The sequence below is a fragment of the Pituophis catenifer genome, unplaced genomic scaffold (genome assembly GCF_029215685.1).
Source record: "Pituophis catenifer annectens isolate HBS135680 unplaced genomic scaffold, rPitCat1.0.hap2 SCAF_2, whole genome shotgun sequence".
Classification (NCBI taxonomy): Eukaryota; Metazoa; Chordata; class Lepidosauria; order Squamata; family Colubridae; genus Pituophis; species Pituophis catenifer.
Window position 1 is genome coordinate 172,406,965 of NW_027256882.1, and position 21,396 is coordinate 172,428,360.

The window sequence follows — 21,396 nt, forward strand, 5'->3', positions numbered from 1 at the left end:
ATGCCTTGGTATTTTTTAAGATACTATCCAGCTAGCATGGTGATTCTTTTATGGGCTGCAGATTCTGGAGGGGTCAGTTTCAGTACATCCTTGTATTAGAGCTGTGGATTAAATTTTAAGACTGAAGAAGTCTGCTCTGAGGACATGCTTCAGAATCTTCATTCTTCTCATAGTGGCCAAGCTGGAATAAACAATGACAATGCAAAGCTTTATCTCCTATGATGGCTCTTACATTAAAGCAATGCAAAATTTTATAAACAAATCCAGGTGTGTTTTTTTTTTTTTTTTTTTTGGACCTGTAATCTTTCCACGGCCAGTTTGATAGTCCATCAAGTTCAGGGGATTTACACACATGGGAAACCATTGTCAATTCAATGTTTTCCTTTTCTTCGACCTGGAAACTGCTTTCCCAAGTGTATCTTCCAGGCTGTGTTGTTGTTTTGTCATTTATTAACTTTCCCCTGTTCTTCTTGCCAGTCCAAAGCTGCCTATGTCCTCTTCTATCAACGCCAGGACAAAATCCGCCACCCAACTCCCCTTGCTGCATCCACAAGTACGTCTGCTTGTGGGAATGAGGAGGACTATGCTGCCTGCTGTGATTCTCACTCTCAAGAGCTAGCAAACCGGGACTTCATGGATGTGGACTGACCTTCACCTTGCTTCCCTTCTCCATTTGCAACAGGCGGAGAGCCATATACGTTCCTTTCCTTGAACTGAAGGGGGCAGCTGGATTTCAGGCCTTGGAATAAGGGCAGGACAGGGATGTATGAGACGAGATAGAGCCCCTTACCAGTACAAGCAGACCTGCCATCTTCCTGTGTCCCAAAATGCAAGGCTCTTTGCTTTGCACAGTTCCCCACTGTGGAGAGGAAGATTGACTACCCTTTAAAAGGCTTGTGCCTTACATCAACATCATAAGATGGCTGGGGGGAACATAGGCTTCCTGGATGGTCGCCTCCATTCCCTTTTTTCTTACATCTCAAAATTGAGATGCTTTTATTAGTGCTAGGTTTCCTATGTGGAAGGAAACTTAAATGCATTGTTTTTATGCTGACTCTGCACTTCCCCCCCCCCCCCTCAAATTTCCCGCAGTATTAGGCCACTCTCTAATCAGGGTATCTGCCCTTGTTTTGCTGCTCCGGACTTCATGTCTTCACCTCCACTTCTCCATTGCTGGTTCCTGTGCTTTGGGAGGAATTTGCAGAGATACTAACTCCTGTGCAGTCTGTGGCTAATTAGGTCACTTCCCTGCTATTGCCCTACGTCTGACATTGGATAGGTCTGGATAAGTGGTCCCTCATATTCTTGTCATTTACCTTCCAAGTGCCTCCTTTTAGCTTCCCAATTAAGCAATAATTCCAATATTATCCTGCCCATCTTCCAGCATCTGGTAGAAATCTGCAACTCGCATGCATGTTTCTAGTTTTGTATTATTCCTCATTTCTGAAGCTTCTCTTCAGTTATTAAGGTGACTGAGCCACTGAGCCCTAAAATCCTACTTTTTATTCTTGCATCCAAACCTGTTTGGGAAGACAGCCATTTTCAGTCTGTACTGTGTTACAGTTCCCTTAAGCCTAAGGACTGTAGGAGAAACTTAAGTACCAGCTCTTGAAGTTTCTTCTCAGTTGGCCTGATATCTACCAGGTGTATCCCCGTTTGAGCAAAACTTGGGACTTCTTCCCTTTACCGAGTCTCTGCTGCCACTGCTGTTGCTACTTCTAGGCTCAGGGATTGCACTAGTTTGTAAATAGGTTTGTGTGCACAATGCAGTGGATGGAATACAGCAGGAAGCAGTGTTGATCAAGCACAGGACACTCACTGTTGGCAGGAGCACATAGTGCATTTAATTACTTAAAGAGTTTGGAAGATTATTCCTTCACTCAACTCTTTGAGCTTTTATTTCTCTTGAAGTTATCTTGCAGAAGAAAATATTTTTTGGCATGTGTACATAAAGTAACTTCTTTTAAAAGGCATATGGACTCTCTTTTCCCTTGGTATTATCCCTTACAGGATGCACACTCAGAACATTTTTGCCTTGCTTTATTCCCCTTTAGGGGGGGCTTTGAACCAAGGTCTGTAAAGATTTGTCTTCTTTCTATTTTGCTTCGGTCAGTACAAACCAAGAACATCCACATCTGATAGCTTCTCAGCTGACATCAGGCAATGGTAGCTCCTAAGAGTTGCAATCTAGATCTCCCTTTTGCTGGAGATACTCTGTAATGCCCAAAGTTATTTCAGTGCTGTGTTAAAAGTATTTAAACGGAGGATCTATTTAGCACCTCTTATAATCTGTCCCTGAACAAATAACAATTGATCAGGAAGAGTTACAGCTACTTTGGTTTATTACCCAGTATTCTGCAATACCATATACATTAAATTTCTACCTGAAGCCTCCAAATACATTTATCACATTTTTTTTCCTCTTGCTGCACATCAGGAAATGGCAGAAGACACTATTCCACACTTCAGCTCTTCACAAGGTTTCTAAAACCGTTTCCTGATCAGACTGCTGATCATTGATTTTCAGCGCTGTCAGTACCTTTTGCCATTTAAATCAAGCACAGCTTCACAACTTCAGCACACCATGCACAATAGGTGGTCTTTGGCCACCAATTCGTAGTGATGAACAGGGTATCTCTGGGCACTGTCATCCCATAGGACTGTATTCCAGAGCGGGCTGATAGAGCTCAATCTGGCCTGGACATCCCGGTCAACTTGAGGTCCTGTGATATCAGCTGTTCCTCAACATCCTGAAGTGCCCAGTGGTGAGAGACCAATTCCAAGGCTTCCCACTCAGCCTGAAAGAAAAGAAAGGGTTTGTTGGTAATTTGTGAATCCATGCTGTAACTCTCAAGAACTATAGTTGCACTACCAACTGCAAGAGTGGCAGAACCGAAGCCCAGGCTTCAAATAAAATGACTTTCACTAGATTTAGTTTTCACATTAAGAAAAAATGCACATCTTGGAAGAATTTTTTAAATAAATAAATAAATAAATGGTGAGTGGGAAGAGTGCCCAATTATCCAGAAAAAAGGGGGCAAAGTTTTAAACTGTAGCATTTGGAAGCATCTGTGTCTATAGTGTGAGTAACACCACCCATTTGCCACCTACTGAAAAGGTGTTTTGTGATAGCCATGCCTGCCTTGGAAGGCATAGCATGAAGATACTTGCTTTCAAAATCCCGTCTGCCCATTTCCTGAAAAAGATTACCTGTTCCTGTTCTATATTAATCCAACATAATTTGTTTTTTTACTGTAGTTTTGTTTTATATGAAATAAGTTTGTTTTCCCATCCATTTCCTGACAGATCCTTCTGATCTAAAGGAAATGTTGACAATCATAATTAAACTGAAGTTCACACAGTGAGTTGAAAAATCTATGATCTTCTATGACTTTTATAGGTCAATATAGATAATAGTGAGGGATCTTGGGAGTTGCAGTTTGGTAATAGCTGGTTCCCTGCACCTGTCTTACGCTTTGCAGTAGAATTATTCAGTAGAATAAAGAACCTTACTTTGAAGGCCTTGTTGGGATCTGGTGGAGCAGGAATATCTGGGCCCATGAACTGAACTTCGAGCAATAGCTGACTTGGCTCTGTGGTGAAAGAAAGGAAGGTAAGTGTGAGTATGTGAGAATGAAAAATGGAAACTAACATCAAGACATGCAGCAGACCACATTTTATTAAGTGAAAGGTCTCTACATTATAGAAGAGTTGAGTATTAGGAGAGCACAAGAAGTTGGGGGAACATATAGAAACTATAATTGCGTAGCGAGATTTACTCTCTGAAGATGTGTGTATCGTGAATCTGAGACTAGAATACTAGAAAGGTTTCCCCCATTATAGCAGACTGATACAGCTATCCTTGAAATCATTTCCCTGTAATTATAAGGACAAAACAATTATAAAGTGCACTTTCATAACTAGATAAGATATACTCAAGAAAATTTAGACTGAAGATATTACTGAATGCTGGCTGGATATTTTCTTTTGGGGAAAGAATCAGTCAAAACAATCTTGAAATATTGAATCTTGCTTGAAAAGGTAATAAAGACTAGATTGAAAGTTGAAATAAAACTTAGTTCATATGCTGCACCCATAAGATGGTTTATTTAACCCAATTGCTAGATTCACACAACACGCTGAACCCGTAAGGTAATCATGCAAACTAAATTCATACCACAGGCTAAGCTAAAATGTGGTTGGCTAGTTTGTGATTCAATGTATCAAGTGAGCTTTTATTATACCACAAAGGAAGGTGGCAGATGCTGTTCTGCAAATAGGACTTGTAGGAGGCACAGCATCCTATTTCTGTAAGCATTTACAAAGTTAGATCTGAAAGCCAGATCTGACAATGTAGTAAGTTGGGAACAATTCAAACTTCATTTAAGGCTACACTGTCCTCTCTAGCACTCTCAACTCTACTGTTTACAGAATGTTTTCTTCCTGTTTTCAATGCAATCATGAAAGTTGGGAGTTGCAAGCGTTGTATCCTGGTCTCTTTAAAGTTAGCTTGCTCACTTGAAAGGCTACTAAGCCCGCACATGGACCGTCCCTTTGAACAATTTCTCACCAGGGTCCTCTCTCAAAACGTGTTTGTATATTTTGCGGAGTCCAAAGACGTTGAGGAAATACCAGGAGGCCGAACTCACCCTGGGAAAAGAAGAGTTTTCAGTAACTATCCTGAACATCCTTGCCCACCAGTCCTGTACCAATGACCTCTTCCCATCCTGCCACCCAAAGGACTGGCTAGACCTGGGGCAGATGGTGGCTTACCACGAGGGATCCATGGAAGGCAGGTTAATTCCACGCTGCAACATGGGCTTGAATCGCAGGGTCAAGGGGAAGGGAACCTTAGCTAGAAGGTTGGGAGGGAGAGGGATTAGAGTTGCCTCTCCCTCCAAATTCTACTCTCACCACTCAGTCCCCCACAGCCCAACCTTTCCAAATTGCTGTTCCTTGTTGCTTTAGATAGGACACCAGATAAGATGAAAATCTCCACTAAAACTGCTGGACCATCTTAGTCCTTGCTGCTTTATTTCCCAAGGCATTCCAGACCTGGCCATTATGTTGCTACAATGGTAATGCTGCATTCTCTTTCCTGTATTATAAACTAACATGGGGCGGTATATGGCTAACCTAAAATTCAAGGTAGAAGTAAACAAAGTGAAACTCCTGGTTCATGGTTCAGATGCTATAGTAGCAATTCCCAGGCTGTGCCTTTCAGATATGCTGAGCTGGCTTGCTGGCTGAACAGTTATGGGAAATGGGGTCTCAGCATATCTGGAGGGCAGCAAGCAACCAATCGCCTGCATTTCTACATTTGTAACGATATAAAACTAGGTGTACCTCACGGACCAGCTAAACTAAGAAACTGTAAATCACATTGTACATTAGCAAAGTTATTGTCGCAGTCACCTTGCTCCCCTCATCAGTTTCACTATTTTAATTAAAATGGTTCTGTTTCAATGGTCACTCTTCAAATATTGCAGGCTGTAATAATATAAACTCAATATTCACAAGCCTGAAGGTCATTGGAGACCTTGAATAACAGAAAATATCAAATAAATAGGAAACTAAACACAAAATACTTTGTCACCTCCCCTCAATGATTCCCTTCCACTCACTAGCCACAAAGCCAGAGAAGGCCCAGTTGATCCAGCCTCCAATGAGAATCATGGGCAGAACATCGATAAGGTTGCCCTTCATCATCTCTGTAACCATTGTGGGATCTAAAGGAAAAGGAAAGGAAGTGTTAAATTAGAGCCCTAACCATGCAGTATAACATGTTGAACAGTATAGAAAAACTGCAGAATATTTAAGGCATATTAAAGTGAGCCTCCAAGTCAACTTTCATTCAAGCCTATTTTTAAAGTTTTGATCTGCGCTGGCTGCGTTTAGGTAATCCCTACTGTACTTAAATATTATAATACAGGGATGGGGGTGGCAATTTTGAACCATGGTAACCAAGGAAAGTGTTCTGGTGCCCCACAGAGCTCTCTTCTGCTTGGAAGAATCTGATCAAACACAAATGTATTTGGAGAGGTGATTGAGTCTACACTGAAAATTTCTAAAAGCTATATGTCTCTGCCTTAGGAGAAATACACAACCTGAGGCCTCCAGGCCTATTATGAAGTGGCTACCAGTTTGGCAATGCCCTCCCTCCTTTTCCAGTTGGTGCTAATGCAAGAAGGCAGTCTGACAAAAATGATCCAAAGAAGCAGCGATCTGCTTACATTCCCAGGCATTTCAGACGGTTCCCCTCCAATAAGATTGATAAGAAGACTAAGGAAAGACGACAAAGATTAGATGAAGGATAAGGAAACCAGACTCAATGGCAGAACAATGTAGGGCACGTGCAGAAGGCAGCATAAATTGGCCATGTTTTTTGTATGTACTATACAGAAAAAGTCAGGTTTGAGACACTGCATCCCAATAAGGCTAAGAAAACCATCTGCTAGAGCTGCCCTTGAAAGCTGCTGTCAGTCAAGATGACAAGACAGAGTGAAAGATGAAATAGAATTGCTCCCTGCTCTGAAATTTGTCTTTTATCAAAACTTCATTTCTTTTTGCAGGGATAATCATGTACCTTAGCCTAGTTTAGTAATATATAATTTAATGTTTATGTTCCAAAGAATGTGTATGACTTGAATATGTATGAGATAAGAGCAAATGGCTTGAGAAGAGGAAGACCATGTTTGTATGGTTGGAGGATGCTCAATTAGATGGAAAAAGAGTGAAATTTTTAAAAAGACAATTACAAAGCAGTGAGGTTATGGTGGAGGCAAGGATACTGAATGGTTTAACATCAGCTAGATTTATCTTCTCTTATGTCTTAGTCCTTTAGCATACTATTTTGTATTATTTTTCTGTGTTATCTATTGCTGTGTTTCCCTCAAAAGGGAAAGGGTGATGGGTGTGTCTATCCAATAGGACCTCAAACATATAATCCTATCAAGTATGATAAAGGAGACTGCTGTACGATTTCTGTATTAGGAATGGGTGCAGGGAGCAAACTGGGAGCAGAGCAATTTTCCTATTTACCTACTGAATTAAAAGCAAAGGGAAATCTGAACCAACCATTCACTAGATTTCTCATTCTCTTAAGTCATGGCAAAATTAGTGATGGAAGGCTAACAGAGAATATATACTCAAATGAATGCCCCTACAAATCATGGAGTGTAATACTTGTGAACTTTCTTGACAGCCTTCTGTCACACACAGAAGCAACAGAGAAATATTTTCCATAACAGAATCTACAAGAGATCCTTTAGACAACATTGTTTAATGCATCCCCACCCCCCATGGGGGAGCCTTGGCTGGTTTATGTAACAGTGACAACAGCAAGAAGGGTGGTAATAGAGCTTGTTCTGTAAACTAACAGCTCTATTTTGAGAAAGCTTCAATAATAGCCGTATACTCAGCTGGCTGGGAATTCTGGGAGTGGAAGTCCACATATCTTAAAGTTGCCAATTTCAAGTTGCTAATGTATATCAACACTGATATACATCAGTATTTTCACAGTCAATACTGATGCCAAAACTGAGACTCTTTCTACAGATAACAATCTTTTCAACTAGGGCAGAAAATGGCAAAAACTGGCTTGAGTCCACTTAAGGTCCTACTGCTACCTCCTCTGAGTACAAACCAGTCATACATGTTACCTGTCAGCGGGTTTCGGGACTGCAGTTTGCGTTTAGTTTTGCGAAAGAAGCCATTCTCAGAATTATTGAAGTAATGCTTGCGCATAAGAAAACCCTGGAAAAAATAAAAAAATGACAAAACTTGAGATGAAATTTGGGCTATTCAGAAAAGAAAAATACACACAGTTCATGTTGATAATCTTTAAATTTACCTTTATTTAGAGGTGTTTACAGTACCTCTCTGGCATTCTATTTGAAATCTTCAGCATACCTTCCTTATTGGTAGAGCACTGTTGTAGATTTGCCTTCAACTAGTCTCTTAAAGTTCAATCCTATCCATCTAGATGTAGAAAGCAAGCACACTGACCAGCCAGCTTTAATTCCAGATAAGCACATAAGTTCATAGAGTCTGTAGTGCCATATTATGATGGATGCCATTTTGATTTGGCTCAGGTGGATGGGGAAATGCATAGGCAGAGGTCAAATAAGGTAGGCTGATTAAAATAATAGTACTACCAGAGCAATTTACAAAACAAGAACAACCTTAAATAAAAGCAGCAAGAAGTCCAACAATTCTAGAATCCTGGAAGACAGTAACAATACTGAAGTTCAATGAAAAAATCATCCAAAAACAGTCTTGGTCCAGGAATAGTTGTTATCCAAGAGAACCTGAGGTAAGTATCACAAAACAACAGCAACAGCAAAATCCACTTTGGTTATGTTTGTTAGTTCATTTTGCATCCTTAGCAAAGTTTTGGTTTTGATAGGAACAAGCACATGCAGCTTGAAACGCTGGGAGATATCTCCATGCCAAGAAGCTTCTGCCAAAGCTTCTAAAAAATCGGTCTAAGGAATAGGGGTGTTCAAGAAGAAGCCAACTTCAGTCTCTCACCTGGTGAGTTAGGAACCGTCCATTTTCTCTCAAGAGGCGGCTGCGAGTCAGAATTTGCCTGACAGATAGAGCACTCAGTTCAGTTGTAATATTAATAAACTTTGTTAGCCCAAGATATTATCTGATGTGCAAATCTAGATCTATCATCAAACCACACTCTGTTCCCTCCACACAATCCACCTGTATACAGTTGTTTAAGGCAGCATTTTAAAGCCACTGATGAAGTAGTCTATGAAATTTAGTCATAATTGGTCCCTTAGAATCCCATGCAATTTTATAGACATTGTAGGAGAAAAGCTTTGTTGGTATCAAAAATGAGAAGTCCTTTTAATAAAATGTGATAGTTTTAAAAGGTGCTACCAGATGCCTTGATTTTTGCAGTATTATGGGAACTGTTGCATGATTCCCACTGTGACTTCCTCCAGTATATTTTTGCAGCTGTTAGTTGACTTGGTTCAAATGTCTTTAACATGACACTGGAAATAGGCAATTAAAAAACAGGGTTGGAATGCAAGTCTTCTTTGCCTCCAGGATTCCTCATGATCAGCAAAATAACTCTACTCAAGAAATATGGTATACTTTACAACAGTTTCGTATAGTTGTCATTATGAAGTCAGCATCCTATGCCTTTATATGGAATATTATTGGAAGCCACTTGGGGAACCATAGAGTTGCATTATGGAGACATGGTATTGTAAGTGATTTAAAAAATACAATGGGATTGCCTTCACAATAGTATATGCTATATAGCTGAAAATATCTACATGTTTCCATGAATGTTTCTGAAACTTTTCAAAATGTTTCAAAAGAAATATCCCCAAATATTTTTATAGGGTGTACAATACTTGCATTTCTTTAAAAAGGGAAGAATATTGAAATAAAAATATGTTCATATTCTTCATTTTCTCTTATATTTAATGCACCAATTATAAATCATTAATAGGATGTGCAAACTTGTATTTTTTTTTCTATATCTGGAATGAGAACTGTTTTTTTTAAAAAAGAATGAGCATAATGTTCTTGATTGTAGGCTACCTTGATTGTAGCCTGCTGAAAATCCACTTTTCACAAAGACACCATGAAGAAAAAAGTAGTATGCTCTTTAGTGTTTTTGAGGAAGTTTGAGGAAGACAGTTTAAGAAATACAGATTTATGGTGTTATCTTGAAGTTTACTATTTGCTTACTCTTAGCTGAGAAACATCAAAAAGAAAAAGGCTGTTGCTCCCTAATGTAAACATTATGGAATTTTTCAGGAAAGGTGAAAAATATCCTTGTTTCAACCAGATTAAAAGAGGAGGCAGGCTGTGAGTCTGCTCTACTGTTGTATTTATTGCTGCTGGTGGGTATTTTGATTTTATATTATCACTAGATTTATATTAAACTGAGTTAGGCTTTGAGTACAGGTAGTCCTCGATTTACGACCACAACTGAGCCCAAAATTTATGTTGTTAAGCGAGACACTGAATTCTGTCCCCTTTATAACCTTTCTTGCCATAGTTGTTAAGTCAATCTCTGCAGTTAATAAGTTACTAACCCGGTTGTTAAGTAAATCTGGTTTTCCCATTGACTTGACTAGTCAAAAGGTTGCAAAAGGCAATCACATAACCTTGGGGCACAGCAATGGTCATAAGTATGAACCCAGCCCCAAGCCTCTGGATTTTGATCACATGATCGCAGGAATGCTACCTAGGTTGTAAACAGTGAAAAATGGTCGTAAGTCACTTTTTCAGTGCCTTGTAACTTTGAACAGTCACTAAATGAATTGTTGTAAGTCGAGGAGTATCTGTAGTTAACCAGTCTGGGTTCCTATTTTTGGCATAGTGCTTGGGGAATTCTGGGACTTGAAGTCCACACGTCAGAAAGTTGCCCAGTTTGAAAAAAAACCGGCCAAGAGAAAAATAGCAACCCCGCCAAGATTTCTCTGCCAATTCTTGGTGGGGTTGCTACTTTTCTCTTGCCCGGTTTTTTTTCAAACTGGGCAACTTTCAGACTTGAAGTGTGGACTTCAAGTCCCAGAATTCCCCCGCCAGAATGCCAAAAGTGCGACAGAATTCTCGGACTTTCAACCATTCCAGCGGGCTCGCGCCTCTCGCCTCCCTCCCCGCCCTTTAAAGACCTTCGGAACGTCGGCGCGTCCTTCGCAGCCCTCCCCGCGACTCACGTGTCCTGCCGTTGCTTAGGCCAGGCCGGCTCGCGCTCGCCGCGCAGCAACTTCGCTACGCGCAGGCGCAGAATCCCCACAGCCACCGCGATCCAGGCCACGGGCAGCAAAATCCAGAAGCGAATGGAAGGGTCCAGCCGCAGATCCGGCACCGTCATCGCGAGAGAGAGACCGCGGAATCAAAGAAAGAGCCTCCTTAATCATTGAGCCGAGCCGGGCGGCAACGAGACGAAGGCGGCGGGAGCGCCTACCAACCGGATGTACAGTTCACTTCCGGTGTCATGTTTATGTACCTTACCGTCTCGAGAGCCCGAATGAAAACTGGAGGGAGACTCGGGTAAAGGAGGAATGGCCGCCCTCACGTTGCTATCAAAAGCGATAGCGATCATTCCGCGCCCCCCCCCCCCGAAAACATGGCAGCAGGGTAGTTGCCCTTAATTGGTGCCCCCTCTCCCTATTCCCAGCCTCTATTGGAAACTAAACGCCGTCACATCTGGAAGTTCACCAGGTCGGGCGAGGCTGCCCCATAATTAAACTGGGAAAATAAAACCACTTGACCTCTCCTTAGACGTCGAGCCGAGAGGAACCGTCTCCTGTCTTAGAGCAGGAAAAGAACAGCGTTGCTTTAATTTTTCTGCCCCGGGTAACTCTTGGCCGCCCATTTGGCGGCTTTCACTGGATACATAAAGCTGCTATGGGGCGGGTGGGGGAGGGCAAAAGTTTCTCCCTTCTAGCTCCCTCCCTTCCTTTCTGACCTGAATGTGCATTTCTGGCTTTCATGGGCTCACCTGGTTTACGTGGGGTAAATATTCAAATTTAGATAAATTTAGATAAAAACTGTCGGAAGAGTGAAAAAGATGGGGAGAAAAATGAGGTGTATTTGCCCTACAGGGTTTTTGTAGGCAATACAAAATATCTTCTGCAAAAGCAGGTCGGGTGGACTACCTTTTCAAAATCTTTTTTTTAATTTCCTAGTTGTAGATATTATTTTTTCCAATTAACTTTATTATTTTCCACTCCAGGAGCTATTTACTAATATTTTTTGTGGAAGTCTCATGGTGATGCTTAGTGAACAGCAGCTACAAGAGAAGGTGCTTCAGTACGAAGCATTTATCAGTGATGTTTTGCAGAGAGACCTTAAGTGAGTGATTTTAAAAAATACTTTCCAAGTCCTCCTTTTAACTACCTCACTGCAGTTAACCCGTCATATGTCATGCTTTCTAGATCTCTTAGTCATTGATATGGATATTTCAGACATTAATATTTCCCTGCAGGAAAGTGTTGGAGCAGCGAGATGAGATTTATGAAAAGATTGCTCAGTATTTGCAACTCAAGAACATTATTGAACGTTTACAGGTAATTCAAAACTCTTTCCAACTACTTTGGAAATATTTATGAAATATACTGTTTATACTTCTTTGCAACCATGTGATGTTGTACTCTGCTGTAGTAGGCACAGGAGATAAGAATTAAGAGCTGCTGTGCCCCAGGTAAACTGGTTATTTTCTTTTAGGAAACAGGAAGCCAGGAGCTGAAAACTCAAGTGGATCTAGGCTGCAATTTTTATGTCAGTGGAGAAGTGTGAGTAGATTACCGATCTTCCATGTATTCAGTATCATACAACTTTCTAGTCTTTTATGTTTTTTTATATGGTCTGCAACTTTTGAGAAATTCAGTTAAAAATACTATTTTTATGCCTTTCGTAAGAACCAACTGGTAAAATCTTAAAAATGAAATTTATTTATTTATTTATTTATTTTATTTGATTTCTATACCGTCCTACTCCCGAAGGACTCAGGGTGGTGCACAGCCAAACAATAAAATACATACATACAAAATTTAAAAGTGGAATTAAAATCAAATTAAATAGTTTTGGCCCAGACAAATTAAAACCCCAATCAATTTAAAACCAATTTTAAAATTTGAATATATAAATGAGACAGGGCTAGTTAGTCTAATTCTCTCTTGCAAGAGAAGTGACCTTTGTGTAACTACTAGCAGTTAAGTTTGTTGTAGTGGCAGTCAAATCAATTGTGACAGTTTATTCACCGATTATTTAATTTTCTTCATGATTGAGAAGAAGGCTCACTTCTTCAATGACTGCCAATCATACAAATGCTAAAGTCTGAAGGATTTAATGAAGATAAATAGAAATGATAATATTTCTCAAAGTGATTAAGCACTTTGAAATTTATAAGTGATTATTATTGGTGATGATTATTCTTCATAAAATTAATTTGATCTACCTGCGTGTGAGTGAGGATTTCAGCTAATAAAGAGTATCTGGTGGAAGATAAACGAATTGCATGCTGGATTAATATTTATATGGACTGGTATCCCGTTTTTCACAGTGATTCACTATGAAGTCAATGAAAAGAACAAAAACACTAGAGCTTCTTGTATTATTCTTCCTTGGCTGATACGATTTTATTTATGACTAAAAGGCCCAAAAACAAGTTATAAATATAATTAATATGGAATTAGATAAAACAATTTAACAAAGAAAATATTTAATAACTATTACATAATATACTTAAATTCCAACTCATTGTTCATTTAATAACTGTTCAAAATTACAAGGCACTGAAAAAAGTGACTTAGGACCATTTTTCACACTTACAACCTTTGTAGCAGCCCCATGGTCATGTGATCAAAATTCAGATGCTTGGCAACTGGTTCATACTTATGACCGTTGCTGTGTCCCAAGATCATGTGATCACCTATTGCAACCTTTTGACAAGCAAAATCAATGGGGAAGCCAGATTCACTTAACAACCGTGCTAACTTATCAACTGCAGTGATTCATTTAACTACTGTGGCAAAGAAGGTCGTAAAATGGGGCAAAACTCACTTAACAAATTTCTCAACACAAATTTTGAGCGTAGTTGTGGTCATAAGTCAAGGACTATCTGTACTCAGAATATCTTGTCTTAGTTTGGATTTTAAAAGGCCAGGTAACTTCCTGCCATTTTTAAAAATATTTTTTAAATATTCACAATAGAATAGGTATCAGATTTTTATAACTGTCATAATTAATAACCACTGATAGTTTCAGTCTTCAGATTTATCTATTTCTTACTGAAAACTATTTTTCTGTCTTGACTCTCCCACCATTGGATTCCCCTATAGTCTAGTATTATATAACCTGATTTATAATATAACAAGGAATCTATACATCTTCTCATTTTATTTTTTTTTCTTAACCTGAAACACTTCTCAAAAGGTTGAAATATATTTCATTAGAAAAAAACCCAGAAAATTAAAATTCTGTTCTTTAAATGTAAGGAAAGAATAGCACAATAGGGTTCCCAAGTTAAAATTTTGAAAGTAATCTCTGCTAAATTCTTATAAATGGTTTCTTTTTTTGGTTAGGCTGTCATAGACAGCTGTAGAGGCTGATATTTATTTACAGAGCACCATTTATATACTGTATGCTGTAATTTGGAGGCTAATCCCCAAAGAAAACATCCAGATCTTTTCTAAAGCCATAATTTTCATGTTGTATTGCATGAGAAAGCTCTAAGTGAAGTGTGAAAAATTATTTAATCAAAGATTCTTGTTGGACTAATGGGTAAATCTGCTGAGGAGATTGCCTGCAATTTCTCTGTATGATTTGGACTTTTAGTTCTCCATCCCCTCAATCAGGAAACATGCTCAGAATGATGAGTCATGCACTCAGGCTATTCTTAGTTGTAAAACATTCTGGAGAAAATTCTTTGGACTGCAAAATAAAATGTTTTCAGGTTCAGGGTTTTTAAAAAATACATACTGTACATTTACATTTATTTATTAAATTAATATGCTGCCCATCTTGCTGTCTGAGGCGACTCTACTAGCTTAGGAAGCATTGTTTTTAACAAAGGGTATTAGAAATGAAAAGAAGATGGAACACTGAAAAAAGGCAATGTCAGAAGAGAGACAAACAGTAAAAGTCTTGTCTTTCCTCCTGACTCCCCCCCACCCCATCTGTCAGAATATGTGTCTGAAGGGAGTTAACTCTCTTAATAAAATTTCTCTATAAATTAAAAATATTAAAATTTCATTTTTCAGCCTGGGAAAATATGATATAAAAATGTTCTCAACTTTTCCCTAAATGTTAGTGCTATGAAATCTATAAATTCATTACAAATGGATGATGATGATTTGTGGATATTTTATCCCTAGATGAACCCATTCTTGGTTAAGAACGAAAGGTTGTGCATTGAAAGATAATGTGCAGAATGAGAGCCAAATTTAGGCTGCTTTCCCACTAGCTTTGCCCAGTATAAAGACAGGTGGCTGAGTGTGAAGTAACGCTTCTTTCTTTCCCCTTCCTAATAGCAGAGGGCCAAGGATAGTGTGAAGACACATTAAGTGTAAACAGAAAGAGATTGTGTTTGCCAAACAGAAACAATGATGAAAAGCTGGCATCCTGTATAAGAATGAAAAATATTTAACAAAGATGGGTAATTGTTGATGAAGAAGATAATTTCTCAGGGCTTAAAAATTGATTAATGAGCATAAATTGTCTTTAAAATAAGTTAACTCTATTTCCGAACTTACAAGTAGTCTTCGACTTAACAACAACAATTGGAACAGGAATTTCTGTCAGAGCAGATGTTAAAGTGAGTCATCATGTCACCAGACCTGGGTTTACATTTATATTTACCTATTTTAGGTAAAAAATAAACTACAATTTTAGTTAAGCAAATCCAGCTTCCCCCGTTGACTTCTTTGTCAGAAACCAGCTGGGAAGATTACAGATTGTGATCATGTGACTGGAGGATGCTGTGACAGTCACATGTGAGGACAAATTGTAAATCACTTTTTCCAAGGCTATCATAACTTTGAACCATCGTTTAATGATCGGAAGCCAAAGATTACTGTAATTGCTATCTTCAAATATAACCCATACACATGAGCATGTTTCTCTCCTTCCAATGTGGGAAAATGGAGCTGCCCTGGGACGGAGAGAGGAAAGAAAGAAGATGAAAACTGGATAGAGATGAGACAAGGGGAAAAAGTAGCTGGGAAGAACAGAAAAGAAATAAACCCTGTTCAAACATTACAAAGATCCTTCCATTTCCTACCATCCAGTCAGAGCTGAAGAAGCTTCTTGGATGAGAAGTGATATGTCTTCAAAGAAAAACAAGAAAGCCCAGTTGCCTCTTGAAAAAGCACCTTTGGGATTACAAAAAGGGCTAAATTCAGAAGACAGATTGTTATTGCACTCTATTGTACGTCTTGCCTATTTTCAACAGTTTCTTCTTTTATCATCAGTGTTGAGGCACCCTTAAAAGATATTGGTGGTTTAATGGACAGCATGGTGCTCTCTTTCTATGTCATCCTACAGTGATACAAATGTAATATATTGGAAAGTTAACTTTACATGTATATATGTATGGGGGTAGGGAAGTAGAACAGTTTATAGAAAACAATGTAAAAAGTCAACTTTTTTTTTCACTTTGCTGTCCTTCTCTTAGATCTTTTTTCCTCTTATAGGAAAAAAATTAACCCATCCCATCTATTTTGTTACTTTCGGTTATACTGCTGTCACCCAAATATTTCAAAACTGGAAAAAGAAACACTGGTTGCACAGCAGGTGGCAGTATTTAGCTGGCTTTGATTAATCAAAAAAATGCTAAATAGAAACAGATCTGGATAGTATTTGGATAGGAGACAACCAGGAAATCCTGGATCTGGAAGTTAGATAGGGAAGCTTGAAAAAAGTCCCAGATAAAGACAGTGGCAAACCATTTCCATTTTGCTTCCAACAGAGCTAATATTCATGTAGTTACCAAGAGGTTGATCTCAACTAAAGGAAATCTTAACTGTACATTGTATGCTTTGTTTACTACACTCCATTTTTTTCTTGATTCATTAACTTCAATATATTCTACCTTAACATGGTATATTTTACGTTTCAAATCTTCCTAGTGTCTGCCAGTTTACCTTTCATGAAGAAAATAGGAAGAGATGGCTCATTTTCTCTGAGATATATTTGCAATTTTTTTTAATAATATAAATTGTGATTGGATTTACATAACATGCAACCATGGTTTCCTTAGCCTTTATTAAAGAAATCATAAATAGCTAGATCTGTTCAATTCAAAATGAAACAAACTCATGTAATTTAGCAGAACATATGACCTGAGCTTTTATACTCAGCAGACAGAATCCCAATTGCTATTTCTGTTATCTCTGTGGCTATATTAAATGCCAATTGTACTCAGTTTCCTTTTCCTACCTATAGGCCTGATACATCCACCATATTCATAGCTCTGGGTTATGGGTTCTTTGTGGAGCTGACTCTACCAGAGGCGCTAACCTTCATTGAGAAGAAGACGAAGTTGCTTAATGAGTGAGTAGAAGAATTTAGTCTTTATATTTTCTATTCCCACCTCATTAGTGAAAGAGCAATGCTTTGCTTTGTTGTGTCCTATTTGATAAAACCTAGGGTTAATATCCTTCTCTACCTGTTCTTTAGTAGCATATTTTCTGGCTGCTATAAGCAGAACAAGCTTCTTGAATGTATGTACAAGATGAGACTAGATTATAGTATAGCCAATTTTTTAAATAAATATTTGATTCAGTAGATCCATGTATTCTTTTTAGAGCATGTACATATTACTGACTTAACATGGTTAATAGTCACTCTGGCATAGAAAAATCTGCAGTTTGTATTGCTGTGCATGAGGCTAAGGAATCTGACAGTCATCACAAAAATACATTCGCAGGATTTGGAAAGAATGTCATCTCATGTAAATTAATGTAAATTCAGTGCATCTTTATGATATTGGTATAAATTTCATGCAGCTATCATTAGTCATTGCTACAACTTTATAAAGTAGTACTGTATTTATAAAGTGAGGAGATTGAAAGGAGGCTGCAAGTGTATGATTAGAAGCATGATTGGCTCCTAAACTGGTTTTCAGTGCAGTTTCTGGATCTGGAATTTATGGAGTATAATTTTGCTAATTGGAATATATCCTTAAATACTAGTCATTAGTGGGAACACTTTTTCTAAATTCTTTCCTCCTGTTCAGACCATGCTTCCAGTTACCTGGCTCACAAAATTAACATATAATAATGCAATTATCCACTGCATTTAGAAAGTGCCTTTCTATAAGCGTAAAGGCAATTTCCAACCACAGATGATGGAAAATAGATCATTTGTGAAATAGGAATGGTAACTGAATGGTAATGATAACCAAACTAAATTAAAACTAAACCACAATTATAATGACTTTTTCGCAGTGTAGAATTGGAAATGGGCAGTGAAGTGACATCAATAACTTCGATACTTTTGAAAATGCAAGGGTCAATTCTGTGGAGGGTGAACCTGAATTGTGGGCAGCTACACTCTACATCATAGCTGGACATGTCCTCTTTTTACTTCGATAGGCTCCAGCAAACTATAAAATATAAAACTATAAAATATAACTATAACTATAGTTTATAAAACTATAAAATATTGAGCCGAGCAAGCATAGATGAAGCCTCTTGTGCAGAAACAAATATGTCCTCCTTTTCTTTTGTGCATGTTTTTATTCAGTGGAGTTTGAACTTTGATGGGTTCATATAGGATTGCATTCTTATTCATATTAAGATAAATTTTCCAGGATACACTATAAAAACAGGTCCTCCCTGTATGCCATATTGTCTTCATCTATGGGCGGTCAAGAGGTGTTACGGTTTACCAGGCCAACCCTCCCTTCTCCATTATCTCCTGTGGATTTTTTCTGTTTTTTAACAGGCTCAGTGAAACGCTTACTAAAGATTCTGCCAGAATAAAAGCCAATATCCGGATGGTTTTAGAGGTAATGGGATGTGGTCAGCAAAATTTTTACTGTTGGGGGAGAAATGGGGGGATGTGGCAGATGGCATTCATTCTTCCGGCAGGCAGATCAAGAAATGATGGGTGGGTTGGAACTAGATTTGAAGAAAAGAGTAATTGCACAGAATTAGCAGGAACTGCTTTTTTCTAGGCTACTGTTCTATGACTGACTTCCCCAAACTGAAATGTTAGCAGATATGATGGATGGCTATTTCCATCTTCCATAACTAGTGTGTGACCATGTACCATACAGGCTGAAGAGGTTAGGTGCTTTGGTCCCACATCAGATCAAGAAAGTTCCTTTATGGGACAAAGAGGATTTTTTTTTCTAATATAGTTTTGTTATAGATCGTGATTATGCTGTAAAAGAAAATAAAAGGAATCAGTAGAGAAACCTGAGTCTCATCTTCCTTTTCTTTCTGAAGGGATTACGTGAACTGCAAGGTTTCAGAGATCTGTCTGAGGAGAACAGAAGCGATGTTTTCCTCTAGGTATCCATCTTCTATGATCCACAGGGAGTAATTTTGGTTTTCTAGAAGAAAAATTGATTGTGGATTTTTTGCTGCAGTAGGGGCTGCATGCATGAGGAGAAACTTGTGAATGAGAGACAGTGACATGAAGTAGTGATGGAGAAGAGCAGCTCCACTTTTAATGAGGGTGTTAGGCTCTTTGAACTTCCTCCCATGTCTAATTCCAATTTTAGTATTTCATTTTGAAAATAATTGTATTAATAAAGATTCTGTATTTGTACTGGACTCGTCTCTTATCTTCCTTCCATTTTCAGTATCTGTTCCATTCAGTTGTGCTTTAATTTATAAGAATAACCTCTGCTTTTACTTATGCAAAGTTGACATCCTTACACCTTGTTTATTTTATATTTATAACCTTTATTCCTATCAAAATAAATAAAATATAAAGAGTAAAAATAAGATATATTTATATAATTTATAGAAAGATTTCATGAACTTTTTTGATACTTGGCAGAAATGAACAGTCTTGGTATTGCGATTATTTATTGCTTTTTTGATAATGAAATTTTAACAAAGAAGAGAGGACTTCTCTTTCAAAATGTAACTGCCATCAGACATCTCAGTTGTATTCTTTCAAGTTAACATCCTGGACAAAAAACCCTGCAGTGCAATGCCCTTATACAAATCAGTGATACCACTGCATCTGGAATATTGTGAATACTTCTGCTTACCACATTTGATAAAGGATAAGTCCAGGCTGGAAGTACAATGCCTTCAAATACCTCTTGCAGAAGAACAGAGTGGAGAAGTGAATGAAGGGTATGTTTCTATCTTCATCTTGCAAACATTCCAAAGATATCTGCCTGGCTACTGGGAGAAACAAAGGAACTGACAAAATTGGCCTTGACCATATCCAGCAGAGCTACTTTTATCTTAATAGGAATTTTTCCTGTCCTGATTATAAAATACCGATTCCCATGTATAAATCAGAAACAGATAATTGGGAGTTGGAGCTGATTTACCTGCTTCTTACTCTAGTGACTCCGTGTCCTTTCCCATGATTGAGTTAGGCCATTTTCTAGGTGGACCTTCCCCTTCTTTTTATCACAATTTTCATAGCTCAATTTGACCAACATTAAACCATACATTGTTCAAATAGGCTGGGTTACCCAACATGTTAAGCCACACTCAGAAAACAAAATCTAATACAGTACAATTTATTTCCAAACTTAACACGTGCATATGCACCTGTTCAGTATTTAGCTGACTTGCTGAAATGTAGTCTCTGAATAAATCCAGTAGATTGATGTAATTCTGTTGCGGAGGGATATTCAAAGTATTGCAATTGTGCAGTGAACCAGGCACAGACCTGGAGCTTGCATGCCTGTTACTGTTAGTTAAAGGTAAGTAAGATGGAGAGCTGTGGATACATGGTGGCTAAGGTGATAGGTGGGTTGGGAGGTATGCATTACTTAAATTCAAGAGAGCCAGTAGGAAGGCCCATTGACCATTTGCATGTGGGCTGCTCAACAAGCTAGATGTTAGCCCTTTCATGTAATCCCTGAAGCACAGCAATGAATACTAATTCTATATTTAAGGTTACATTAACAGACTTGTGCAAATCTGAAACTATTTCTCTTCTTTGTTTTTACTCTCCGGAAAACCATGGTCTTGTAAAGCCCCAAAATATACTTGAGTCCCAGAATGCCAAAGAGAGAGACTCAAGACGAGGCTTGCAAAAAGAAGCAGATTTTATTTATGGCCAAAAACAAAATACTGGGTGGGACTGTATCCAGAACATACAGATACAATGCATGTGAGGAGATAGCCACACCTTGGGAAAGGTATGGCGTCCTTTTTATACCCTCAGAGACATCATCTTAGTATCCAATTCTGGCTTCCTAGTTTAGGTTTGTGTATTCCTTGTTGTCCTGCAAAGGAATAGAAGCCTCCCAATTAACATTATCTCTTCCTTGAGCATTCCTTTGTTCTCCCAATTGCTCATTTGGCCCCCTGGCTGCAGGGAACAGATCAAAGGTGTAAGTTAGGGCTGAAGTGTAAATTATCTCCTGGATGATGTTTGCAGTTCCAATTGAGATAGGTACCATGCTCTTGGATGGCACGAGAAGAAGATTAATTTGGGTTCAGATCAAATGACAGGAACATACGTTTGACAAATACCAGATACATTACAAAGGCCTAATAACAGAATATGTTTGTTACAGGAGATACAAATATAAAGGCATAATATATGTGATATAAATACAAAGGCATATTTGTGTTACAGCTATAAAGGTACAATATATGTGTGATATACAAATACAAAGGCTATATATGTATTACAGGAACCTAATGGTTACAGAATAACAAGTTTCTATTAATTCTAGTATACCAGTATATCATATTATAGTATTAT

At 38.3% G+C, this 21,396-nt stretch overlaps 3 protein-coding genes across 7 annotated transcripts in view; 2 read left to right on the top strand and 1 right to left on the bottom strand.

The window, feature by feature from the left end:
- Positions 1 to 1,973, top strand: part of USP11 (ubiquitin specific peptidase 11) — a 31,081-nt gene extending 29,108 nt beyond the window's left edge. Inside the window, exon 21 of the mRNA XM_070938050.1 lies at positions 478 to 1,973. Within this exon, the coding sequence (XP_070794151.1) occupies positions 478 to 648 (171 nt within the window). The 3' untranslated portion in view covers positions 649 to 1,973. The remainder of the gene's footprint in view (positions 1 to 477) is intronic.
- Positions 1,974 to 2,341: 368 nt separating this feature from the next.
- LOC139312880 (ER membrane protein complex subunit 3-like) lies at positions 2,342 to 10,944 on the bottom strand. The gene is made up of 8 exons (XM_070938052.1): positions 10,695 to 10,944; positions 8,533 to 8,590; positions 7,662 to 7,755; positions 5,625 to 5,729; positions 4,774 to 4,855; positions 4,571 to 4,650; positions 3,514 to 3,593; positions 2,342 to 2,798 (listed from the first exon to the last, which is right to left on the bottom strand). Exons 1-8 carry the CDS (start codon positions 10,850 to 10,852, stop codon positions 2,688 to 2,690), a joined length of 768 nt encoding a protein of 255 aa, XP_070794153.1. The 5' UTR covers positions 10,853 to 10,944; the 3' UTR covers positions 2,342 to 2,687.
- Positions 10,939 to 19,265, top strand: UXT (ubiquitously expressed prefoldin like chaperone). Of its 5 annotated transcripts, none has more exons than XM_070938054.1 (7): positions 10,939 to 11,031; positions 11,717 to 11,835; positions 11,969 to 12,050; positions 12,208 to 12,275; positions 16,927 to 17,034; positions 18,430 to 18,493; positions 18,936 to 19,265. In XM_070938054.1, exons 2-7 carry the CDS (start codon positions 11,750 to 11,752, stop codon positions 18,999 to 19,001), a joined length of 474 nt encoding a protein of 157 aa, XP_070794155.1. In that variant the 5' UTR covers positions 10,939 to 11,031; positions 11,717 to 11,749; the 3' UTR covers positions 19,002 to 19,265. The 5 variants fall into 5 exon arrangements, with proteins under 5 accessions (XP_070794155.1, XP_070794156.1, XP_070794158.1 ...); XM_070938055.1 differs by lacking the exon at positions 10,939 to 11,031 and adding an exon at positions 11,069 to 11,337; XM_070938057.1 differs by lacking the exon at positions 10,939 to 11,031 and adding an exon at positions 11,069 to 11,202.
- The last annotated feature ends 2,131 nt before the right edge of the window (positions 19,266 to 21,396 follow it).

Coding starts and splice junctions, on each gene's coding strand:
- LOC139312880 (XM_070938052.1), bottom strand. CDS start 10,852: ATGACGGTGCCGGATCTGCGGCTGGACCCTTCCATTCGCTTCTGGATT. Junction 8,591..10,694: donor CCTAAGCAACGGCAGGACAC/GTGAGTCGCGGG, acceptor TCTATCTGTCAG/GCAAATTCTGACTCGCAGCC. Junction 7,756..8,532: donor GACGGTTCCTAACTCACCAG/GTGAGAGACTGA, acceptor TATTTTTTCCAG/GGTTTTCTTATGCGCAAGCA.
- UXT (XM_070938053.1), top strand. CDS start 11,473: ATGGGCTCACCTGGTTTACGTGGG. Junction 11,836..11,968: donor GTTTTGCAGAGAGACCTTAA/GTGAGTGATTTT, acceptor ATTTCCCTGCAG/GAAAGTGTTGGAGCAGCGAG. Junction 12,276..16,926: donor TTTTATGTCAGTGGAGAAGT/GTGAGTAGATTA, acceptor TCCTACCTATAG/GCCTGATACATCCACCATAT.